The sequence below is a fragment of the Mustelus asterias genome, chromosome 9 (genome assembly GCF_964213995.1).
Source record: "Mustelus asterias chromosome 9, sMusAst1.hap1.1, whole genome shotgun sequence".
NCBI lineage: Eukaryota > Metazoa > Chordata > Chondrichthyes > Carcharhiniformes > Triakidae > Mustelus > Mustelus asterias.
The window spans coordinates 68,629,615-68,645,469 of NC_135809.1; the positions used below are offsets into that span (position 1 = coordinate 68,629,615).

The 15,855-nt window shown below is 50.4% G+C and overlaps 1 protein-coding gene across 2 annotated transcripts in view; it reads right to left on the reverse strand.

The window, feature by feature from the left end:
- The window catches only part of nr1h3 (nuclear receptor subfamily 1, group H, member 3), a 462,162-nt gene that overhangs the window by 189,013 nt on the left and 257,294 nt on the right, over positions 1-15,855 (reverse strand). For both annotated transcript variants that reach the window (XM_078220325.1, XM_078220324.1), the window contains exon 3: positions 8,556-8,825. In XM_078220325.1, coding sequence (XP_078076451.1) covers positions 8,556-8,825 — 270 coding nt within the window. The remainder of the gene's footprint in view (positions 1-8,555; positions 8,826-15,855) is intronic.

Sequence of the window (15,855 nt, forward strand, 5' to 3'; positions counted from 1 at the left end):
ATGGGTATAGAGGGATATGGGCCAAACGCGGGCAATTGGAAATAGCTTAAATGGTAAAAACTGGGGGCACGGACTAGTTGGGGCGAAGGGCCTGTTTCCATGCTGTAAACCTCTTTGACTTTATGACATTAGGAAGGATGTGAAGGCATTAAAGAGGGTGCAGAAAGATTCACAAAAATTGTTCCACGATAAGGGACTTCAGTTATGCGCACAGATTTAAGAATCTTGGACTCTTCTCCTCAGAGAAGATGGGGTGGGATTTTCTGGCTCTTCCCACCAGCTGAAGGCAACATCCGCAGCAGCCAGCAGCAGGACGGGTGAGTCATGGAAAATACTGGAAGATCCCACCAGCTGCCAATGGCGAGCTGCCTTTGCCACCAGAAAACATTCTGCGGGGGTCACCTTCGGTGGAAACAGAAAATCCCACGAGCAGAAAGGGCTGGAAAACCCCGCCCCGTTTTCAAAAATCCCAGCCAGGATTTCACAGAGGTTTTCAAAATCATGGGCAGTCAGGACAGAATAGGTAGGGAGAAACTGTTCCCACTGTGGGAAGGTTTAAGAAGCAGATGGCACCCATTTAAACAGTTGGACAAAGAAACAATGGTGAGGTGAAGAAAAGTTATTTCACTCAGCACATGCTTAGGATCTGCAATGTGCTGCCTGAGAGTGGTGCCAGCTTTCAAAGAGAATCAAAAATTTGCAAGACGGTGGTATAGTGCACTGCTGCCTCACAGCGCCAGGGACCCAGGTTCGATTCCCGGCTTGGGTCACTGTGTGTGTGGAGTTTGCACGTTCTCCCCTCGTCTGCGTGGGTTTCCTCCGAGTGCTCCGGTTTCCTCCCACAGTCTGAAAGACGTGCTGCTTAGGTGCATTGACCTGAACCGGAGTGTGGCGACTTGGGGAATTTCACATGAACTTCATTGCAGTGTTAATGTAAGTCTTACCTGTGACTATTAAATAAACTTTAAAGGTGAGGGAATGGGATTAGTTAAGTTGTTCTTGCAGAGAGCCAGAACAGACATGACTGGTTACAGATAGAAGGAAACCATTTAGCATTTCTAGATTTGCTTCCTTCTAATTCTTGAGGATTATTCTAGAACCTGAGGAGTTCTGGAAGATCAAAACCAATGCATTCACTATCTCTGTGGTTATGTTTTTTAAAACCTAGGAGTAGGTTGCCAGGTCCAGGGGATTGGTCGGCATTTAGTTCCATTCATTCCTCCAGTACTATTTCTCTATTTATACTTATTTCTTTAATTCCATCATTATCAGGAGACCCATGGATCCTCACTACTTCTGGAATGTTTTTGGTCTTCTGCTGTGAAAACAATAGTAAACTATTTGTTTAATTTCTTTTCATTTCCTTATTCTCCATTCTAGATTAATCTGTCTCTACCTCTAATGAGCCCATGTTTACTTTCACTAATCTCTTCCTGTTTACATACCTACAGAAATGTTTGCTGTCTGTTTTTATGTCTCTTGCTAGTCTACTCCTATTCTCTTTTTATCAATTTCTTGAGCCTACTTTGCTGAATTCTAAAATCCTCCCAATTCCCAGGCTTATGGCTGATTATAGCAGCATTAATTATAAACCTCGTCCTTTGACCTATCACTACCTTTAACTCCTCCTGTTCACCATAGTTAGATTGCTTTTGTGGTGACTGTGAGGGAGTTCTGCCTTAAAAGAATGTTGCAAATGATATATTAATTCTTCACATGCTAGTCTATGCTGTCTACTGTCACATTTTTTAAATGTAGCTTCCCAATCTACTCAACCCCACTCACCCATCATACCGGCAATTTAAGATTCTATTTTTGAACTTAACTAAATCACTTTCTATGGTAACATGGCCCCTTTAAAGAGGCAACAAAATTCTATCATATTATGGTCACTTTTTCTGAGAAGTCCCTTTACAGGACTTTACTACCCCTTGTTGGTTCTAAGCTCCACCCAAACCAATTCAATTTTTGGATATTCTTAACTAAGAGACTTTCCATTGTCTCCAGATTGCTCTTTATTATCAGGGTCATGCCACTTCTTTTTATAGTTTCCTTTTCCCTTCAAAAGTTAAGAAGCCTGGGACCGGATTATATGCTTGGGGCAGGCTTGCAGCATGAATTTCAGGGACCAGCCCACCTCCACTTGGTCAGCTTGCCCACTTCAATTGTTTGGACAATGGCCCTTTCATTAGCATGGCAAGACTTCTGTCTATCTCCAGGAGGAAGTCCTGCTTCAAAGAATTGCCAGCCAATCAGAGGCCAGCAGTTCTGCGGCACATTAAGATTGATGGTCATTGCCAGTGTAATCATTCCTGTTCACCATTTTGCTAAATAACAACTGCAATATTTATTTGCATATAACTATAATACAGAGGCTTGCAGCCTCATGGCAACCAGTCAGCTTCCAGGATCGAACTTATACAGAAGCCTGCACTTGTGTATGATGGTGATTCGCCCACCCTGGCCCCTGATTGATTACCCAGGTCACGTCCCTCCCCCTCTAAGTTTTTTAATACATTGATAATGATGAATAAGTATTGATAATAATTACTGAAACAAACCTTTTTGTGAGTTTATCATAACATAACCTTGGGAAGCAACATCTAACTCAAGTTGTTGATATGTGTGGCTCATATTCAACTTTGTATAAGACTGACCTCCGACCAGCTTTGCATACAAGTCTTCAGTCTTTGGGATTGAATACTAATCTAACGTGGCAGCCTCATTAACTGTTAATTTGTAGTCTCCAGAGACATGGACAGTCTTGTCAGACTTTATCCCCAAGTATAGTGTCTTTAATTTATCATGGGGACTATGGGTGCTGCTCATTCCACAAATTGAATTGTTTAGATTAAATCCTTTCCAATCTCTTCAATTCCGTGTCCAACCTTTCTTGAAAGGCACATGATACTGGTCTTGATCCAAAAAAGGGTTGCCTACGGATCTACACAGAACTTCACCTGAAGGCCCTTTAGTTTACCTAACCCATTGCAAAAAACATTCTCATACTTCTTCATTAACTCAGGCAGTCCCCCTTCCCGTACTTGGAAGATCTCCATCCAGTTTAACTCGAATACCTTGAGCCAATCACGGCCCAAAAGACTTGGTCCTTGGCCTGACACTATTATTACTGGGAGCTGAGTGGACTGCTGCTGATAGCTTAAAGGTACTGTGCTAGTATCTTTTATCTTGATAGCTTTTCCTGTCCGTTTTGCTGCCGTACCCATCAAATTAATGGCTGGACCCCTTGTATCAAAATGTGTGTTCCCCTATTACGGCACGGTAGCACAGTGGTTAACACTGCTGCTTCACAGCTCCAGGGTCCCGGGTTCGATTCCCGGCTCGGGTCACTGTCTGTGTGGAGTTTGCACATTCTCCTCGTGTTTGCGTGGGTTTCCTCCGGGTGCTCCGGTTTCCTCCCACAGTCCAAAGATGTGCGGGTTAGGTTGATTGGCCAGGTTAAAATTGCCCCTGAGATGCGTAGGTTAGAGGGATTAGCGGGTAAAATATGTGGGGGGTAGGGCCTGGGTGGGATTGTGGTCGGTGCAGACTCGATGGGCCGAATGGCCTCCTTCTGCACTGTAGGGTTTCTATGATTACTGTGGAAGAGGCACCCGTATCAATCTTTAAAGGTCAACCGATTATCAAAAGCAACAATGTGATGGGGGCTACCTTGCCTGCTTTCACGTTGACCAATGAGTGAATATTTAAATCCTTACCACTGGTGTTTCTCAGTCTCTCTCTCTCTCTCTCTCAGGGAGATATTTGTAAACTGACTGTACTGCCAAATCTAGACCCACTGGGTCTAGAATACAGGGAAAGATCAAACAGAAAAAGAAAGTGTGTGATAGGCACAAAGAACTAAGCATTACAGATAGCCTAGATGAATATAGGAAGTGCATGCACAAAGTAAAAAAGGAAATAAAGAAATCGAAGAGAGGGCACCTGGGTTCGAATCCCGGCTCGGGTCGCTGTCTGTGTGGAGTTTGCACATTCTCCCTGTGTCTGCGTGGGTTTCCTCCGGGTGCTCCGGTTTTCTCCCACAGTCCAAAGATGTGTGGGCTAGGTTGAATGGCCATTCTAAATTGCCCCTTAGTGTCCCGGGGTGCATAGGTTAGAGGGGTTAGTGGGTAAATATGTAGGGATATGTGGATAGGGCCTGGGTGGAATTGTGGTTGGTGCAGACTCGATGGGCCGAATGACCTCTTTCTGCACTGTAGGGTTCTATGATGATTCTATGAAAAGATTAGCAAGTAACGTTAAAGAAAATGCAACGATGTATTACCAATATATTAATGGGAAAAGGTTAGTTAAGGATAACGTGGGACCTATCAGAGATAATGAAAGGAAGGTATCAGGGTCAAGGGTGGGTACCGGTAGACAGGAAGGTGGGTTGAAGTGTGTCTACTTCAATGCAAGGAGCATCCGGAACAAGGTAGATGAACTTGGGGCGTGGATTGGTACTTGGGACTACGATGTTGTGGCCATTACGGAGACGTGGGTAGAACAAGGACAGGAATGGTCGTTGGACGTTCCGGGGTATAGATGTTTCACTAAGTGTAGGGAAGCTGGTAAAAGAGGTGGAGGAGTGGCATTGTTAATCAAGGATAGTTTAACGGCTGCGGAAAGGCACTTCGAGGGGGATCTGCACACTGAGGTAATATGGGCTGAGGTTAGAAATAGGAAAGGAGCGGTCACGTTGTTAGGAGTTTACTATAGGCCCCCAAATAGTAATAGCGATGTGGAGGAAGAAATTGCTAAGCAGATTATGGATATGTGTGGGGGTCACAGGGTAGTTGTCATGGGGGACTTTAACTTTCCAAATATTGATTGGAACCTTTGTAGGTCAAATAGTTCGGATGGGGCAGTTTTTGTGCAGTGTGTGCAGGAGGGTTTCCTGTCGGCCAATATGTGGATAGGCCGACAAGAGGTGAGGCCACATTGGATTTGGTACTGGGAAATGAACCGGGCCAAGTGTTAGATTTGGTTGTAGGAGAGCACTTTGGAGATAGTGACCACAATTCGGTGTCTTTTGTTATTGCAATGGAGAGGGATAGGGCCGTACGGCAGGGCAAGGTTTACAATTGGGGGAGAGATAAATATGATGCGATTAGGCAAGAATTAGGGGGCATAAGTTGGGAACAGAAACTGTCAGAGAAAGGAACTAATGAAAAGTGGAACTTTTTCAAGGAACAAATACTGGATGCCCTTGATAGGTATGTCCCTGTCAGGCAGGGAGGAAATGGCCGAGTGAGGGAACCATGGTTCACAAAAGAGGTGGAATGTCTTGTGAAAAGGAAGAGGGAAGCTTATGTAGGGATGAGGAAACAAGGTTCAGATGGCTCGATTGAGGGTTACAAGTTAGCAAAGAATGAGCTGAAAAAGGGGCTTAGGAGAGCTAGGAGGGGACACGAGAAGTCCTTGGCGGGTCGGATCAAGGAAAACCCCAAGGCTTTTTACTCTTATGTGAGGAATAAAAGAATGACCAGGGTGAGGTTAGGGCTGGTCAAGGACAGTAGTGGGAGCTTGTGTATGGAGTCAGTAGAGATAGGCGAGGTGATGAATGAATACTTTTCTTCAGTGTTCACCAAGGAGAGGGGCCATGTTTTTGAGGAAGAGAAGGTGTTACAGGCTAATAGGTTGGAGGAAATAGATGTTCGGAGGGAGGATGTCCTGGCAGTTTTGAATAAACTGAAGGTCGATAAGTCCCCTGGGCCTGATGAAATGTATCCTAGGATTCTTTGGGAGGCAAGGGATGAGATTGCAGAGCCTTTGGCTTTGATCTTTGGGTCCTCGCTGTCCACGGGGATGGTGCCAGAGGACTAGAGAATGGCGAATGTTGTTCCTCTGTTTAAGAAAGGGAATAGAAATGACCCTGGTAATTATAGACCGGTTAGTCTTACTTCGGTGGTTGGTAAATTGATGGAAAAGGTCCTTAGAGATGGGATTTACGACCATTTAGAAAGATGCCGATTAATCCGGGATAGTCAGCACGGATTCGTGAAGGGCAAGTTGTGCCTCACAAATTTGATTGAATTTTTTGAGGAGGTAACTAAGTGTGTTGATGAAGGTAGGGCAGTTGATGTCATATACATGGATTTTAGTAAGGCGTTTGATAAGGTCCCCCATGGTCGGCTTATGATGAAAGAAAGGAGGTGTGGGATAGAGGGAAAGTTGGCCGATTGGATAAGTAACTGGCGATCTGATCAAAGACAGAGGGTGGTGGTGGATGGAAAATTTTCGGACTGGGGGCAGGTTGCTAGCGGAGTGCCACAGGGATCAGTGCTTGGTCCTCTGCTCTTTGTGATTTTTATTAATGACTTAGAAGAGGGGGCTGAAGGGTGGATCAGTAAATTTGCTGATGACACCAAGATTGGTGGAGTAGTGGATGAGGTGGAGGGCTGTTGTAGGCTGCAAAGAGATATAGATAGGATGCAAAGCTGGGCTGAAAAATGGCAAATGGAGTTTAACCCTGATAAATGTGAGGTGATTCATTTTGGTAGGACAAATTTAAATGTGGATTACAGGGTCAAAGGTTGGGTTCTGAAGACTGGAGGAACAGAGAGATCTTGGGGTTCATATCCACAGATCTCTAAAGGTTGCCACTCAAGTGGATAGAGCTGTGAAGAAGGCCTATAGTGTGTTAGCTTTTATTAACAGGGGGTTGGAGTTTAAGAGCCGTGGGGTTATGCTGCAACTGTACAGGACCTTGGTGAGACCACATTTGGAATATTGTGTGCAGTTCTGGTCACCTCACTATAAGAAGGATGTGGAAGCGTTGGAAAGAGTGCAGAGGAGATTTACCAGGATGCTGCCTGGTTTGGAGGGTAGGTCTTATGAGGAAAGGTTGAGGGAGCTAGGGCTGTTCTCTCTGGAGCGGAGGAGGCTGAGGGGAGACTTAATAGAGGTTTATAAAATGATGAAGGGGATAGATAGAGTGAACGTTCAAAGACTATTTCCTCGGGTGGATGGAGCTATTACAAGGGGGCATAACTATAGGGTTCGTGGTGGGAGATACAGGAAGGATCAGAGAGTGGTTGGGGTGTGGAATGGACTGCCTGCAGTGATAGTGGAGTCAGACACTTTAGGAACATTTAAGCGGTTATTGGATAGGCACATGGAGCACACCAGGATGATAGGGAGTGGGATAGCTTGATCTTGGTTTCAGATAAAGCTCGGCACAACATCGTGGGCCGAAGGGCCTGTTCTGTGCTGTACTGTTCTATGTTCTATGGAACTTGTGTGTAAATGCAGAGGCTGTGGGAATGTTAAATGAACCTTTTGTCTCCGTGGTTACAAAGGAAAGGGACGATGCAGATTTAATAGTCCAGATATTGTGAGATATTGAAAGGGATAATCACAAAGAGAAAGGAAGTACTCGAAAGGTTGGAATTCTTGAAGGTTGATAAGTTGCCAGGGCCAGATAGATTGTTTCTGAGGCTGCGGAAGGAGGTCATGGAGGAGATAGCAGATGCTCTGAAGATGATTTCCCAATCCTCACTAGATACGGGGAGGTACGGAAGCACTGGAGAAATGGAAACGTAGTTCTATTGTTTAAAAAGGGATCAAAGGAAATGCTAAACACTTAGAGACCAGTTAATCTTACATCGATGGTGGGCAAGTTAGTAGAATCAATCCTGAGAGATAGGATTATCTGTCACATAGGAAGGCAGGGACTTGTCAGGGACGGTCAGCATGGATTTGTTAAAGGAAGGTCTTGCTTCACAAACTTGAATGAATTCTTTGAGGAAGTGACAAGAAGGGTTGATGAGGGTAATACAGTGGATGCTCTGTACATGGAGTTTTAGCAAGGTGTTTAACAAAGTCCCACATGGCAGATTGGTCAAAAAAGTAAAAACTCATGGGATACAGGGTAATGTGGCAAACTTGATCAAAAATTGGCTCAGTAACAGAAAACAAAAAAGTAATAGTCGATGGATGCCCTTGCGAATGGAAAGTTGTTTCCAATGGTGTTCCACAAGATTTGGTGTGTTGGGACTCTTGCTCTTTCTTTTATACATTAACAATTTGGATGTGAATGTGGGGGCACGATAGGAAACCAGGGGACATAGATTCAAGATAAATGGCAGTCAGTGTGGAGGGGACCTGAGGAAGAACTTCTTTTACGCAAAGGATGTCTTCCTCTGGATGCTCCAGAGGAAGTTTCCTTCCACAGCTTAAAGATGCATAGGTTAGGTTGATTGGCCATGCTAAATTGCCACTTAGTGTCAGTGGGATTAGCAGGGTAAATATGTGGGATTGCGGGGACAGGGTTGGGTGGAATTGTTACCACTGCACGCTCAATGGGCTGAATGACCTCTTTCTGCACTGTAGAGATTCTATGGTCCTATGATTCTATGAGCTATCTGTACAGTGACTGGTGTCTCTAAATCCCCCATCTCTCCCAGGATGATATCTGTATACTGACTGGTGCCTCTCAGTTTTCTTTTCTCATAATGATTCTGCACACGGCCTAATGCTTCTAAGACCTTTGTCACAGTGTTGCGTGTGGTTAGATGGCTTTGTATGCCATTCACCTTTTTTCACTGACTTACATTGCTCCAACATTCCCGCCTGCCGACACTTCCTTAGACGACATTCTTGGCATTTCCTACGCATGTACATATCCATGTGACACTGGCCATTATTCTTGCAGGAATACTGGGCATTCTTGATCATGCTGCGTCTGAAGAAACCCTTACAACCTTCACAGCTCAGCACATTGTAATGGAATCCTGAAGCTTTGTCTCCACACACACTACAGAGCTCATTGCCCAACATCTTCGGAGCAGGACCTTTTTTACGCTTTGCTGGCTGCTGGTCCCCTGAGAGGTAACACACATAGCAGAACAGACTGTCAGTGAACAGGTAACATGCTGTCATTTGGACAGACTGTCAGTAAACAGGGTACACATTGTCAACAGCACAGACTGTCAGTAAACAGGGTACACATTGTCAACAGCACAGACTGTCAGTGAACAGGTTACACACAGCCAAGAGCACAAGGTGTCAGTGAACCAGTTACACAGTCAATAGGACAGACTGTCAGTGAACCAAATACGTTCTATCAATAACACGTTCTATCAAACTAACTCTCTCTGGGGAGGAGTTTAGAGAGAGTTTGTTTGGGGAGGAGTTTAGAGAGAGTTTGTCTGGGGAGGGGTTTAGGGAGAGTTTGAGCAGAGGTTTAGAGAGAGTTTGTCTGGGGAGGGGTCACTCCCCAAACTAACTCTCCCTAAACCCCTCCCCAGACTAACTCTCTCTAAAACACTCCCCAAACTAACTCTCCCTAAACCCCTCCCCGACTGTCAGTAAACAATGGTGAATGCTGACAGATCTCACCAGTAGATGGCAGATGTGCAACATGGCAAGTCCTTGCTCATCTTGGTATGAAATTGTGTAGTTATTGCTTCCCACCACATTTACAGATTACCAAATTCTCTCACGTGATTACCTTTCCTAATTAACTAATTGCTTACTGAGATCTGAAACTCCTCTGTTACGACTTTCTAAAAATCCCTGCTCTTGAATATACATTCCTGGACATCTGCTCTCAATAGCGCTGCTTATGTAATGCTCAAAATGCATATGTTACCACAGTCCAGAAACATCATCACCTGTTAAACCTGAGCAACGCTGATCAGAACTCATCTCGGAATAGCTCTTCCTGACCATGCCGACATATATCCCCTTACATCCTTTCCGAAAGTTCTCCCCTTAACCCCTAAAACCTAGTGATAATCTATTAATTATAATGTGTTTGTTGTGAAGCTGGCCCCAAGCTCTGCTCATAAAACCACGCGATAAACATACTAATGCTTCCAGTGCAATCTGCTCCCTAAACACCTCGCCAGACTCTCTCCAAACTATTCCTCAGGCTAATACTCCCCGAAACCCCTCCCCAGACTAACTCTCTCTAAAACACTCCCCAAACTAACTCTCCCTAAACCCCTCCCCAGACTAACTCTCTCTAAAACACTCCCCAAACTAACTCTCTCTAAAACACTCCCCAAACTAACTCTCCCTAAACCCCTCCCCAGACTAACTCTCCCTAAACCCGTCCCCAGACAAACTCTCTCTAAACCCCTCCCCAGATAAATTCTCTCTAAGCCCCTCCCCAGACAAAATCTCTCTAAGCCCCTCCCCAGACAAACTCTCCCTAAACCCCTCCCCAAACAAACTCTCTCTTAACTCCTCCCCAGACAAACTCTCCCTGAACCCCTCCCCAGACAAACTCTCTCTAAACCCCACCCCAGACAAACTCTCTCTAAACCCCTCCCCAGACAAACTCTCTCTAAACCCCACCCCAGACAAACTCTCTCTAAACCCCTCCCCAGACAAACTCTCTCTAAACCCCACCCCAGACAAACTCTCTCTAAACTCCTCCCCAGACAAACTCTCTCTAAACCCCTCCCCAGACAAACTCTCTCTAAACCCCACCCCAGACAAACTCTTTCTAAACTCCTCCCCAGACAAACTCTCTCTAAACCTCTGCCCAGAGAAACTTTCCCTGAAACCTCTCCCCAGACAAACTCTCTCTAAACCCCTCCCCAGACAAACTCTCTCTACACCCCTCCCCAAACGAACTCTCTCTACACCCCTCCCCAGACAAACTCTCTCTAAACCCCTCCCCAGACAAACTCTCTCTACACCCCTCCCCAAACGAACTCTCTCTAAACCCCTCCCCAGACAAACTCACTCTAATCCCCTCCCCAGTCAAACTCTCTCTAAACCCCTCTCCAGTCAAACTCTCCCTAAACCCCTCCCCAGACAAACTCTCTCTAAACCTCTACCCAGAAAAACTTTCCCCAAAACCACTCCCAAGATAAACTCTCTCTAAAGCCCTTCCCAGAATTTCTGCGAACCCCTTACCAGGCTAACTCACTCTAAACCCCTCCCCAGACCCCTCCCCAGACAAACTCACTCTAAACCCCTCCCCAGACCCCTCCCCAGACAAACTCACTCTAAACCCCTCCCCAGACCAACTTTCCCGTAAACCCCTCCTCAGACTAATTCTGCCTACTCCCCTCCACAGACTAAGTTTCCCTAAACCCCTCCCCAGACTAACATATTAGTCTGGCGAGGGGTTTTGAGGGGAGAGCCAGTCTGGCGAGGGGTTTTGAGGGGAGAGCCAGTCTGGCGAGGGGTTTCGTGGGGGGGGTCAGTCTGGCGAGGGGTTTCAAGAGAGTCGGTCTGGCAAAGGGGTTTAGGGAGCCGCCGTGTTGGGAGGGCTTTAGTGGACAGTTAGCGCGTTTAGGGTGTATTAGTCCGGCGAGGGGGCGGGGGAGACTTGGTCCGGCGAGGGGGCGGGGGAGACTTGGTCCGGCGAGGGGGCGGGGGAGACTTGGTCCGGCGAGGGGGCGGGGGAGACTTGGTCCGGCGAGGGGGCGGGGGAGACTTGGTCCGGAGAGGGGGCGGGGGAGACTTGGTCCGGAGAGGGGGCGGGGGAGACTTGGTCCGGCGAGGGGGCGGGGGAGACTTGGTCCGGCGAGGGGGCGGGGGAGACTTGGTCCGGCGAGGGGGCGGGGGAGACTTGGTCCGGCGAGGGGGCGGGGGAGACTTGGTCCGGCGAGGGGGCGGGGGAGACTTGGTCCGGCGAGGGGGCGGGGGAGACTTGGTCCGGCGAGGGGGCGGGGGAGACTTGGTCCGGCGAGGGGGCGGGGGAGACTTGGTCCGGCGAGGGGGCGGGGGAGACTTGGTCCGGCGAGGGGGCTTTACGGAGACTTAGTCTGAAGAGGGGTTTATAGAGAGCTAGTTTAGGAAGGGGTTTAGAGAGAGTTAATCTTTGGAGCGGTTTAGAGTGAGTTAATCTGTGGAGGGGTTTAGAGGGAGTTAGTCTGGGGAGGGGAATAGGAGTATTGGGAGGGTTTTAGTGGATAACGAGCGTGGGAAGTGGTACAGGGGTGTGTTAGTCTGAAGAGGGCTTTAAGCGAGTGTTTGTCTGGCGAAGAAAGTCGGCAGAGCAAATCTGGAGAGAACTGTTGTTGGTTTGTCTGAGGAGTGGTTAAGGTGAAGGGTAGTCTGGGGAATGATTTAGGGGAGAGTTAGTCTGGGGAGGGGAGGAGTCAGAGTTAGTCTGGGGAGGGGAGGAGTCAGAGTTAACCTGGGGAGGGGAGTGGAGTGGGCAGAATTAGCCTGGGGAGAGGAATGGGCAGAGTTAGCCTGGGGAGGGGGGTTGGGGTAGGCAGAGTTAGTCTGGGGAGGGGAGCAGGCAGAGTTAGTCTGGGGAGGGGGGTTGGGGTAGGCAGAGTTAGTCTGGGGAGGGGAGCAGGCAGAGTTAGTCTGGGGAGGGGAGCAGGCAGAGTTAGTCTGGGGAGGGGAGGGGAGCAGGCAGAATTAGTCTGGGGAGGGGAGGGGAGCAGGCAGAATTAGTCTGGGGAGGGGAGCAGGCAGAGTTAGTCTGGGGAGGGGGGTTGGGGTAGGCAGAGTTAGCCTGGGGAGGGGAGCAGGCAGAGTTAGTCTGGGGAGGGGAGCAGGCAGAGTTAGTCTGGGGAGGGGAGGGGAGCAGGCAGAATTAGTCTGGGGAGGGGAGCAGGCAGAGTTAGTCTGGGGAGGGGAGCAGGCAGAGTTAGTCTGGGGAGGGGAGGGGAGCAGGCAGAATTAGTCTGGGGAGGGGAGCAGGCAGAGTTAGTCTGGGGAGGGGAGGGGAGCAGGCAGAGTTAGTCTGGGGAGGGGGGTTGGGGTAGGCAGAGTTAGCCTGGAGATGAGTTTTGGAGATGGTTAAGACTACCTCCAGACTTACTCTCCCTAATCCCCACCCCAGACTAACCTTCACCTTAACCACTCCTCAGACAAACTAACTGGACCCCTCCCTTACAAAATCTGCCTACTCCTCTCCCAGACTAACTCTGCCTACTCCCCTCACCAGACAAACTCTCTCTAAACCCCTCGCCAGACAAACGTTTCCTTAACTCCTTCTTCAGACTAACACATCCCTATACCACTTCCCACGCTAATTATCCACTGAAACCCTCCCAACACCAACGGCGCCCACTCCCCTCGCCAGACCCGCTCCGCCGCTCTCCCCTCGCCGCGCCCGCTCCGCCCACTCCCCTCGCCGCACCAGCTCCGCCCACTCCCCCCGCCGCGCCCGCTCCGCCGCTCTCCCCTCGCCGCACCCGCTCCGCCCACTCCCCCCGCCGCACCCGCTCCGCCCACTCCCCTCGCCGCGCCCGCTCCGCCGCTCTCCCCTCGCCGCACCCGCTCCGCCCACTCCCCTCGCCGCACCAGCTCCGCCCACTCCCCTCGCCGCGCCCGCTCCGCCACTCTCCCCTCGCCGCACCCGCTCCGCCGCGCCCGCTCCGCCCACTCCCCTCGCCAGACCCGCTCTGCCGCTCTCCCCTCGCCGCGCCCGCTCCGCCCACTCCCCCCGCCGCGCCCGCTCCGCCCACTCCCCTCGCCAGACCCGCTCCGCCGCTCTCCCCCCGCCGCGCCCGCTCCGCCCACTCCCCTCGCCGCGCCCGCTCCGCCCACTCCCCTCGCCGCACCCGCTCCGCCCACTCCCCTCGCCGCACCAACTCCGCCCACTCCCCTCGCCGCGCCAGCTCCGCCCACTCCCCTCGCCGCACCCGCTCCGCCCACTCCCCTCGCCGCACCCGCTCCGCCCACTCCCCTCGCCGCGCCCGCTCCGCCCACTCCCCTCGCCGCGCCCGCTCCGCCCACTCCCCTCGCCGCACCCGCTCCGCCCACTCCCCTCGCCGCACCCGCTCCGCCCACTCCCCTCGCCGCGCCCGCTCCGCCCACTCCCCTCGCCGCACCCGCTCCGCCCACTCCCCTCGCCGCACCAGCTCCGCCCACTCCCCTCGCCGCACCAGCTCCGCCCACTCCCCTCGCCGCACCAACCCCGCCCACTCCCCTCGCCGCACCAACTCCGCCCACTCCCCTCGCCGCACCAACTCCGCCCACTCCCCTCGCCGCACCCGCTCCGCCCACTCCCCTCGCCGCACCCGCTCCGCCCACTCCCCTCGCCGCACCAGCTCCGCCCACTCCCCTCGCCGCACCAGCTCCGCCCACTCCCCTCGCCGCACCAACTCCGCCCACTCCCCTCGCCGCACCAACTCCGCCCACTCCCCTCGCCGCACCAACTCCGCCCACTCCCCTCGCCACACCAACTCCGCCCACTCCCCTCGCCGCACCAACTCCGCCCACTCCCCTCGCCACACCAACTCCGCCCACTCCCCTCGCCGCACCAACTCCGCCCACTCCCCTCGCCGCACCAACTCCGCCCACTCCCCTCGCCAGACTAACTCCGCCCACTCCCCTCGCCGCACCAACTCCGCCCACTCCCCTCGCCAGACTAACTCCGCCCACTCCCCTCGCCGCACGAACTCCGCCCACTCCCCACGCCAGACTAACTGCCTCCAAGACTCAGCCTCAGTTGCGGTTCTACTGGAGAGAGATGGTAAGAATGGCCAAATGCTATCCATAGCTCGCCCTGAACGTGGAACAAACGGGACCTAAATGAACCCCAGCCAGACCTGGACTCAACCTTCAGGAGCTTCAGTGAGAGTGAGATTTTTTAAATTAAAACACACATGAAAGATCCTCAGACATTGTCTTAGACGTGGCCCGGGGATCGCTATAGTTTCACCTTAATTAAAAGGGATAATTGGACACGTATGGGAATCTATTAGAATGGGGGAACTAATCCAAGCGCAGAAATATAAACCTCTAAAAATAAAAATATAAATGTAACTCTGTATGGATGATACTCCGACCACATGGTGACTGGGTAGAATCCAAAAGCAGGTCTGAGGAAAATGCAAATCTTTAAGTATTCAACCATCAGGAACAATGGGAGAAACCTGGACAGAGATTGCCTCATTACAACTAACAAAGGTGGATTGGCCATGCTAAATTCTTCCTCAGTGTACCCTACCACAGTAACTTCATTACATTGCTAATGTAAACCTACTGGGGACACTAATTAATTAATAAAGAAATAAATTGTCAGTCAAGTAATTTTTGCACTACCAACAAAAGACCAAACCCGTAAACCATTCGAATAAACGGGAATGTCCCTGCACCAACTTCCTCCGCACCAATCCAAACATACTCCCCGAATCCACACCACAACATCCCGCCCACCACAAAATAAAACACCCACCAAGAATAAAAAGTCACCCCATCCCACCAGGTCTGGGAGCCCCCTCACCCCACCCACTCTAACAGACACACACGGGAGATGCAAGCGCCAAGACAGGGGAGGACAACAAACCATCCTTCAACCAACAACCTACCCACCGACATCCCTATCAGGAAACCCCCAGGACTTTTTTTTTCCCCCACCACCTGACCTCTTCCCCCACCCCCACCCCCCAGTAACCCACCTCAGTAGCCCACCCACTAACAAAACCTTTACCCCCCCACCCCACCCCACCCCACCCCCACAACCCCGAAAATACTGAATCTGACTGCATCAGACACAAAACTTCCCTAACCAGGATACCCCCAAAAACAACTCTCCAACACATACACCACTTGGACATCCATCCCAGCCCCCGGAAACACGTAAAGCCCCAACCTAGCAGCCCCCGCCTCCTAACACACCCCACCAACCCCACTAAAATATGACAGAAGCAGACCATCACCCTCTTTTCCTTTGTTCTTTCTTCCCTTCCCACACCTACTCCTCCTCTTCCTCCGCATGGGGGTACCCCCATTCACCACCCCACAAGAGAAAAGCTAACACGAATTATAATATATAATTTTTAAGAAGAAAAAGGCTGAGGCAACAAGAAGGCAACAAGCCACAAGATAAGGGGCAAGGAATCACATGGAGCAACAAGGGTTGGACGTTAGCCGAAAGTGGTAGAGCACAAAGAAAAGGGGATATGTCCCCTCTCTGTCCGATCC